Source organism: Ruditapes philippinarum, unplaced genomic scaffold (genome assembly GCF_026571515.1).
Source record: "Ruditapes philippinarum isolate M1 unplaced genomic scaffold, ASM2657151v2 ctg2323_1_1_1_1, whole genome shotgun sequence".
Lineage (NCBI taxonomy): Eukaryota > Metazoa > Mollusca > Bivalvia > Venerida > Veneridae > Ruditapes > Ruditapes philippinarum.
This window is the reverse complement of record NW_026865127.1, coordinates 143998-153877: the sequence shown is the minus strand read 5'-3', so window position 1 is coordinate 153877 and position 9880 is coordinate 143998. Positions and strand designations below refer to the sequence as shown.

The following is a 9880-nucleotide window of genomic DNA, read 5'->3' as shown; positions in this document are numbered from 1 at the left end:
ACTGAGTAGAACCTATGATGTTCTGTAACCAAGATGGATGGATAGCTTCCTCACATGAAAGAGAATCCAAAGTCCCTGGTGTAGGATTCAAACCCACAGCTGTGAAAAATTCACAAAAGACAAACGTCAAAACCTATTTCAGAAGTGGATATTGTATCAGATTATACTAACCGTTGGTATGGTATCTGAGCACATAAATGTCCTGATACATGAGAGAGTGACAGGCATATACATTGTAAATATGATCATGGCAACCAGTCTACGTACAGTAGTCCTTCTCTCCCAGCGTCCTACACTCACTTCGGAACCTTTAGAAACATTGCGGGTATTAGACTCCTTCTGAAATATAGATAGCTAGATTTAGTTTTCCGCTAAACCAGTGAACCAAAAGTAGTGCACTTAAAATATAACATATTTAACTATACATCAATACTGTAGCATTTATTCTGTTTCAGATTGTAAAGATTACACTATTTAAGGCATTTTATGGTAAAAGGTTTATTCATAGTTGTCTCCCTTGTATTGAACAAATCTTATTCAAAATAATATATCCTGTCAAGTGTATAGGTATGTGGCAACACAATAAAGAATTCAACTGAATTACAAGTTACATATGACATAATTTAAATGTTACAGAATTTGTATTTGTCAATATAAATGTTCATGTTTTGCCAAGACATATTTAAGACAAATTCTACTGAACAGTTTTAATTCTGCCTAAATGTCTCTATGTAAACTCCCGAAACTTATTGTAAGCAATTTGTTTCACTATTCAAATAAGGGGTTTCATGTGCCTTTGTCACACATGTGCTAAAGATAACTATTAGGCAGAGTTAAAGACACAAGTTCCTCCGATTGGCTGACAAAACAGAAGTTTCTCCGATTGGCTGAAAGTTTTTGTTTGTTTTTGTTTGTTTCATTTTATGCCTTTTCCCAACAGTATTTCAGTCATATAGGCGGGTAGTTTCCTAACCATCATTCCTGGAGAAGTACACCAGTACAAGACTACCTTCCTCCGCGCTAAACTACTAAAGCATCTCCCGGGAATCGAACCCATGCCAGAGAGGTAACTGGATTAGAAGTCATCGACTCTAACCCCTCGACCACGGAGGCGGTTGATTTGCTGACAGAAAACAGACAATTTTTAAAAGTAGCTAATTATCACAAAAGCATATAATATTATGTAAAATAAAATCAGCCAAATTTATGTGTAGTCATAAGTTTTAATACAAATGTATAGAAAATTTAAGTTACTGGTTTAAAAAAAAAAAAAAAAAAAAAGCTGAAAATGAACATAAATCTCTACAATACCCAATTTTTTAACCATGGGAGGCGACTGCATAACAATCTATCATTTAATCAGAAGATTGTTTCTGGTATACAAAGATTTTTAAACAAAGGCACCTAATACAATTTTGTTGAAAATAATCATTGCAGATAGTTCTTACATCAGCTGCCCTTACAGACTGGAATATCTAGCTCGAGGGTATCTATTACGACTGTAACAAGGCTTTGTCAAGTTAAGCTAAACAGTTGCCCCATGAGCTAGAATTATTCCTGTCTGTGACGACAGCCGATGTTTTTCTTACATGTTACAAATAAATGATTTCTAGAAAGACACTACAAAAACTTTTCATTCAGCACTTTTTTCTTATAGTTGCATATTAATTTACAACTTCATTCATAATGGCAAAATGTTGTGATCCAAAAGACGCAATTCATTCATAACAGGGGAGTGGGAATGATGTCATTTAAAACATGAGACATGTCTTACATGGGGGGGGGGGGGGGGGGGAGGAGGGGTGTACGACAGGTTTTTCTAGCACTGGTGTAAGCAGTAGATAATCCTCTCTGATATGCAAGAGCATATTTCATCTTATTGCATATTTCTTATCAAAAAGAAATGATTTACTTTAAGAGGTATTTACAATATATTCATGAAACTAATTAATTCAAGTTAGATATTAAAAGTCATAATACTATAGTAATGAATGAAGTAAAAGTTTATGTGGAAATCTTACCAAGCCTTTATCCATAAACTTGCCAAGTATAAGAACAACAACTGGAATACCCAGAGATATCAACCACTCTATGTAGTATATACTCAATGTAGGCCAACTTTCAAACAAACATTCTGTAAAATAAATAATCTTTTATTATCAATATATATTATGACCTTCTAACACAGGATTTCAATTTATTTGTACAACTCATGAATATTTTGTACCCATATATGCTTAACTCTACCAAACCTCAAAATTAATTTCCCTGCATCAACAAATAAATTAGTCTATCTAGAGCATATTAATTTGTCCTGTCTGCCTGTATGCAGAAAGCTAATAATACCTCTGGAAGCTTTACTTTGCCATTTGAAATATGACCCTGACCCCTGAATTACCTAGACTTTCAAGGTAAAAGTTTCAAAATTTAGGATATTTTAACAGAATAATATCATTATAACATAATTGGTCCTTGCATGGCCTGAGGGGAATTTATGTTTTGCATTCAGTATGTTGCAATATCTTACCGTTATATTATAGTTGCAGGCTTACATTATACATTAAAAAATGACTTTAAAACTTTTGAAGGTACCATTTATTTTCAACAAGAGCGATCAGTGATCACATGTGTCGCCTCATGATGGCCAATTTCATGTTGAGACAAGTTTTGTGACAGACGGACAGACAGACGGACAGTGCACAACTAGACTTGGTACTGATCATTCCTGTAAAGTTTGGATAAAATTGCACCAGTAGTTTATGAGGAGTAATCCGGACCTGGCAACACATAGAAAAAACACACTTTTTTATCAAAGGGCCATAACTCAGCCAAAAATCATTCAACCGGAAAACCCATACAATATGCGCAAGGACTTGAGATACAGATCAATCCTGTAAAATTTCATTGAAATTGCATTAGTGGTATAAGAGAAGTAGTCCGGACAAACTTTAAAAATAAAAATTATTAAAGGGCCATAACTCTGACAAAAATCATTGAACCAAAAAATGCTGACAATATGCACAACTAGACTTAGTACTGATCATTCCTGTAAAGTTTGGATGAAATTGCACCAGTAGTTTATGAGGAGTAGTCCGGACAAGCTTTTGTGTATCTGGCAACACACAGAAAAAACACCTTTTTATCAAAGGGCCATAACTCGGCCAAAAATCATTCAACCGGAAAACCCGTGCAATATGCGCAAGGACTTGAGCTACAGATCAATCCTGTAAAGTTTCATTGAAATTGCATAAGTGGTATAAGAGAAGTAGTCCGGACAAACTTTAAAAATAAAAATTATTAAAGGGCCATAACTCTGTCAAAAATCATTGAACCGGAAAATGCTGACAATATGCACAACTAGACTTGGTACTGATCATTCCTGTAAAGTTTAGATGAAATTGCACCAGTAGTTTATGAGGAGTAGTCCGGACAAGTTTTGTGACGGACGGACGGACAGACGGACAGACAGACGACGGAGAACTTAGTGATCCCTATATGTCGCCACTACTCCGTAGAGGCGACACAAAAATGATTTATACTAAACCTGGCTGAAGAATGTTTGAGTTGAATAATCCAAAGTTGACTACACTAAACAGTGATGGTAAATTCTTTGGCCAAGCAATCTTGATGTGTAATGTTAGGAGCAAATTTTGAAGGAAGTGGCACAATAACTTCACCTTGCAAAACCAAAAAAAAACAAAATAATAATTTATCTTAAACATGTCACAGTTAAAGTACATATATATATATATATAAAAACAGTAAAAATGTCATTACAGTCAAACTGTATGGAAAGTACTTGTGCACTGATGTAAAATACAACTTAAGCTCCATATCAGTTTCATGTATAAAATCAATGAGAACTTCATATTTACATCATAAAAATATGCATTCCTTAAACAAAGGTTTTATAAACATACCAAACATACCTTTGTACAAACAGGATCTGTGAATCCCCGACACATTACTGTTCCAACAAGCAGTAAAAGGTATACTCCAAAACTTAAAGCTGACCAAGGGAAATTAGAACACTCAACACACAAACTGCCAACACGATTGTAACCTGTTTGTCATATGATTCACTTAAATATTTGACTTAAAGCTACATGCCTCCAGATAAGCCAAACAATTTCAAGCAAAATCAGTGTCTTACTTTGCAGAATTAATCAGAAATTTTTCTTTGCATGACTAACACAGAAAGGGCTATTTGACTTATTTTTTGTAACTTTGTAAGTGCCGTTTACAACATTTGTGTAAATTACTTTTTTGTTCACTTCATAATATTTTACTTTAAAATACATTTTCAAAATTTTTATTTAAATTGGCATAAATCTGGTTGCATGCTGCTTTATGTGTATTCTTAGTAATTATTGAAAAGGAAGGTTTCTACAGCTTACAATATATGAATTACAAATCTATATAACTATTACCTTCTGCTTATTTTTAGAGTCCTCAAAAATCATGTTATGCTTAACAAATGATTACCTTTCAATTATTGAATTACTGTGTAATATCAGTGTTAATCAGGTTTAAAACAAACATGAACATTATCTGAAACAATATGAGCCGCGCCATGACAAAACCAACATAATGGGTTTGCGACCAGCATGTATCCAGACCAGCCTGCGCATCCACCCAGTCTGATCAGGATCCATGCTGTTCACTATCAGTTTCTCTACTAGTTATAGGGTTTGTTAGGAATAGCATGGATCCTGATCAGACTGTGCGGATGCGCAGGCTGGGCTGGTTCCATGCTGGTAGCAAACCCATCATGTTGGTTTTGTCATGGTGCGGCTCATATCACCAATGATAGTTTACCTGTCACACATTTTTCACATGTACTACCAGTGGTTCCCTCTCTACACTGGTTGTCTGCGAGACAATTCTGGGGATATATGCATGCAGTACAGTGGAAATGCTCTGAAAAACAGCTATTAAAAAGTTTAGTACTGTTTACAAAAAAAATATAATTATAAATAATGGGACTAACCTTTTACAGACAATTCTTTGGTAGTACATTATGAGGGTTAAACTCTCTATGGATAATATTTTCCTAAAATCAACAGAAAGTTTTACAATTTCCAGTTGTTTTTATGCTCCCTGAAGGGTGAGCATAAAGTTGCGCTTTGTCCGTCTGTTCGTCTGCTATTCTTGTCCGGGACATAACTTTGAAACAACAAGAGGTATCAACATGAAACTTTGTAGGAAGATAGATCTCATTGAGTATATGTGCAGTGCACAGGAACAGTAACTCTGCCTTGCCTAATTTTGGAATTATTATCCTTTGTTTATTTTTACACTTCAAACTGTGTCTGGGACATAACTCTAAAACAGTAGGAGATATCAACATGAAACTTTTTATACTTTTCTGTGTCTAAAACCTACTTGGGGAGCATCACCCGGTTCAACCTGCTCTTGTTTTATTAAATATTAAAGCAGCTGACCTCCAGAAGATAGCAGAAAAACTGCCGTCTTGCTAGTATTTCAAAACCCCCCTCAAAAACATTATATAGTTGAAAGAAATCGAAATAACACTTCAAAATGTTCATATTTTAACATTATTGCTACGAAAACAAACAGTTCGCATTTCCACCAACGGGAAATACCTTCTTTTGTTATACCATAGAATTCTTTTATCCGGGTTTTTTCTAGTATCACGTGAATGTACAGGACAATATCGCGACCTGTGCTCTGGAACACACGGAATCAGGGATTTTATCAAACATATAGGGATACAAATAACTGCTTTTTTTTATATTTGTAGTAATTCATGGCACTAAAAATTATAATTGATTAATTATTTCATATATATGATGACCAATTTACCGATTTAACCTTTAGCATGAAATGTGATAGGGGCCTACTATGAAGAAAATTGATAAACGATCCCGGGCATACCGGATACCGGGATTTTTCCGGATCACTGTTGTGACACATGACCGCGTTAAATGAATTATCTTCTCCTATTTATATTGGCTACTGCATCAGTAACATAGTAGATTATGGAAAAGAAAACCCGATATATTTACTCTTTTGTCAACATTCTTTCTTGAATTAAGGTGTGAGTAATGATGGATTTATACAATAAACCTAACTAGATCAGTATTTACCATTGACTTGAAATTTTTTTCATTTTTTTCATTTTACCATCTGAAGGTCAGTGGCTTTAAGAATAATTTAAAAACTGACCTTTTACTTATATATCTGTGTATCTACTTTATTGCAGTGATAAGCTTATTGGCTAATAAAACATGCTTATAAGAGGAAAATAGTTGCATTCCTGCCACTTCCGTACTAAATATTTTTGTACTACATGTACTTAATACTTTAAAACTTAATTCTCAAACCAAATTAAAGACAATTTACTTGCCAAAACTTTTCATTTTTATTTCAGATTTAAAAAAAAAAATTATACATAAAAAAGATTATAAATATATTCAGAATTTAATTTGAAATTGATATTTAATGTGCTTCTTTGCTAGAATGAGTTAAAAGCATTGAAATACTTTTCATATTTAGGTCATTTTGCAGTTTGCACTATAACAAGCGTTGTAGGCAGAACAGCAGGCTAGATTATTCTCGGTGCCTGAGAGTAAAACAAGAGCCTTCACAATGTAGAATTTTAGAAATTTTAGAAGTTCAAAAAGGGTCATAATTCATTTAAAATCCATGTAAGAATTATGGGCTTTGGATAATGATCTTCTATTACGCTCTCACTGAAATGTTTGAAGTTTCAACCATTCCTTTCAGTAGTCTTTGAGATACCAACTTACATGCAAAAACAAAGTGTGATAACGACGCCTGGATGAGTACAATAACTCTCCCTATTCTTCAAATAGTCAAGCTAAAAATGATTATTTTGAAAAAAATATAGATAGCAAATGATTGAAAATTTTGCAAAATAGTTTTTAGTATAACCTTTAAACTGTATCAAAATCTCAAAAAGATATATCCACTTTTTATCTAGTCTCATCACATCAAAAAAAACTCAGTGCAGTCCCTTTAATAATTATCATTATCCATTTATATACAACATAAAAGTACATTATATTCCATTACTTGGTAACAAAAATGAGTCATAAAAGTAACAAAACATAAAGGATACTGGTACAATAATTGAAATAAAGTTATTTATAGTACACAAAGCACAGTTGTTCAAGTAGCCATATACCTGATTCATTCCTGCTGTTGTCATGGTTAGCACCTGTAAAATTTCCACAGTGAGTACCAGCTTTTTGTAGTTGCTGATCTTTATGTCCTTGGACACTAACCAACAAGCACACTGTCAACATGATCTTACAATGCATTACTGCTATATCTGAAATTATTATTTATTTATCATATACTAGAAATGTTCCATTTAATTACTCTACAATATGTATTAAATGATCAAGATGGTTTAAACATATTTATTAAAGCTCGATTGGGAAACAAGTTCTTGCAACTTATATTAATCACTTTTGAGTCCGCTTCCTGGAACCAACCAACACTGGTGTCATACAAAAAAACCTGGTTGTGACCCGAGTAGGGCTCAAACCTATGATCTCAGGGTTGAGAGGCAGACACCTTAACCACTAGGCCACCGCTCCCCTCAATAATCAAGATGACCTACATGCACTACTGTAATTTTGGAAAAAAGACTAGTTCATGGAGTTTAACCCTGATAACAAAGAAAAAGAAACCCTGTAAATTTACCTTAAACCCTCCATAATATCCGACTTAAATCAACCCAAGAAACAAAATATTTAAGAGTCACTATAAGTCAACATCTTGGATCAAACATAAACAGCATTATCATATAAAATACATCAAAAGAAAATAACTCCCCTACATTCATTAGAAGAAATGTTAAAACCTCAAATAAAAAGATACTGGTCAGGGACCATCATTCGGACACTTTTTGAACATTTTTCCATACAAATTTAATAATTTTAAAGCTAGAGATCTGAAAATTTGACACAGTACAGCTAGGTTCTTCTCCTAACTAACAAACTAGTTTGTTTTTTTTCTGATTATGTTGACACTTACATCTGAGGCCCATCAATGTGGGTATCAAAATTACCTAAATGGTCCTTTTTACAGTACCATGTATTCGGACAGATATGTACATGACATTGATTCAATGCAATAAAAGTTGGGTGTTTGATTTTTTATTTTTAACATGATATACAACATTTCAGCAGCAAATGCTGAAGTTTTGGATATTCTATTGTTTACTCAGCAAATGAATTATAGCTAGTATAAGAAGTCAAGTATTGCAATCTTGATGTCTTAATTTTCAACATCAATGTTCTTGAAATAGACATTAAAATATAGTGACTTAATAATAGAAGAAACATGCTTTATTGTTGATATAAAGTGACCGATTGATAGACAACCATTGAACAAAACAAAAATATATACCAGACATTTTCTGGTTTTGGTGGTCCCCAACTAGTAAAGGAAAATTGCATATGTTATACCTCAGTTTAATTACTATTCTATAGTTTGGCATCCTTGGCAGAAATACTTAATTAATAGGATTGAGCAAATCATAAGATCAGCTGCTATTGTAGATATGTTTTTTTTATGACTAGGCTACTGGATATATCTGACCTTAACTGGCAAACCCTTTAGCAGCATCGAAACATCAGTGCTGTACCCTACATTTATAAAATTTTGTTGACCACCAACACCTTACTTAAAAAAGAAATCTGAACTAGATCTCATTAATACCTTACTGGAAAAAACAATACATACCATCAAAATTCTTTCTTTCCTAGGTAAGAAGAAATTTACTTCAGTGTTGACAGGTTTTTCAAAAAATGACCACCAAAATTCAACCTAACAATAACTAAACAGTATTAAATAGTGCGACATCCATAAGATATACACAGTGTTATGTAGATATTAAATCATAACAATTATTTGTGTTTACTGTAAGCATGCACTCAAATCTTAAATGCACGCGCCCTGCTAAACGTTGACGTCAAAGAGTGCGACTAAAAAAAGGATTGGAGCACCACACTAAATACCGTATTCCGGTACATACCGGGCAAGGCGCTTGAATCATAAAATGCTAAAATCTTGCCTTTTTACCCAACGGAATGAACTGAAATAGGTCTAATTCATCTTTTCACACCGATTTATGTATGATAATGAATGATAAATGTAAAAATCGGCAAAAAAAAACAACAATCGCAACATCTCGGCCCACTATTTAATAGATAATCGGCGAGATGTGCCGATTGCGTTATTTGGCATAATCGCAAGTTTTCGGCCTTTTCCGTCAGTCTTCGGATAAGAACCTCTGCTAAGATTTTATAATATTAATAATGACTTAAAACAGACCACCTAAATTAAGCGAATTAAGTAACCTTTACATTATCTATATACTTATTATCATGATTGTATAAACCGAAAGTACAAATTGTTTACCTGTTGATATTAAGTCGAATTCGTAGATCTACATATTAATTAAGTGGGCATTCTTAAATTGATATTTTTTTTTATTCAATTTAAGTAATCTAGTAGCGAATTATATCATCCAATTTTATAAACAAGCAAGAAAATAAAATAAAAAACAATAAAAAATCTAGATCTACTAATCTATATTTTAAAATAAAAGAAAAAGGGGGACCACTGCGTAGGAGAAAGGACGGACGTAGATCTACTTGAATCTCATGTGAACAAGATAAAAAAGAAAAGTGCAATTATAAAAAAAGTTATATGTCACCTTTGTGCCATCGTAGTAATTGAATTATTCTCAAAGATCGTTTTTTAGTATTTATATTTTGTTTGTTTGTTTGTTTGTTTTGTTTGGTTTTACGGTGTACCAACAAAATCCCAGTAAATACATAGAGGATATTGAATGAGTGTACAGTAAGTAAGTAAGTAAGTA

The 9880-nt window shown here is 33.2% G+C and overlaps 1 protein-coding gene across 1 annotated transcript; it reads right to left on the bottom strand.

Moving 5' to 3' along the window:
* Positions 1-141: 141 nt before the first annotated feature.
* Positions 142-9153, bottom strand: LOC132727938 (uncharacterized). Its single transcript, XM_060713536.1, has 7 exons — positions 8740-9153; positions 7172-7318; positions 4819-4920; positions 3930-4063; positions 3545-3677; positions 2022-2134; positions 142-339 (listed from the first exon to the last, which is right to left on the bottom strand). Exons 2-7 carry the CDS (start codon positions 7305-7307, stop codon positions 157-159), a joined length of 801 nt encoding a protein of 266 aa, XP_060569519.1. The 5' UTR covers positions 7308-7318; positions 8740-9153; the 3' UTR covers positions 142-156.
* Between the last annotated feature and the right edge of the window lie 727 nt (positions 9154-9880).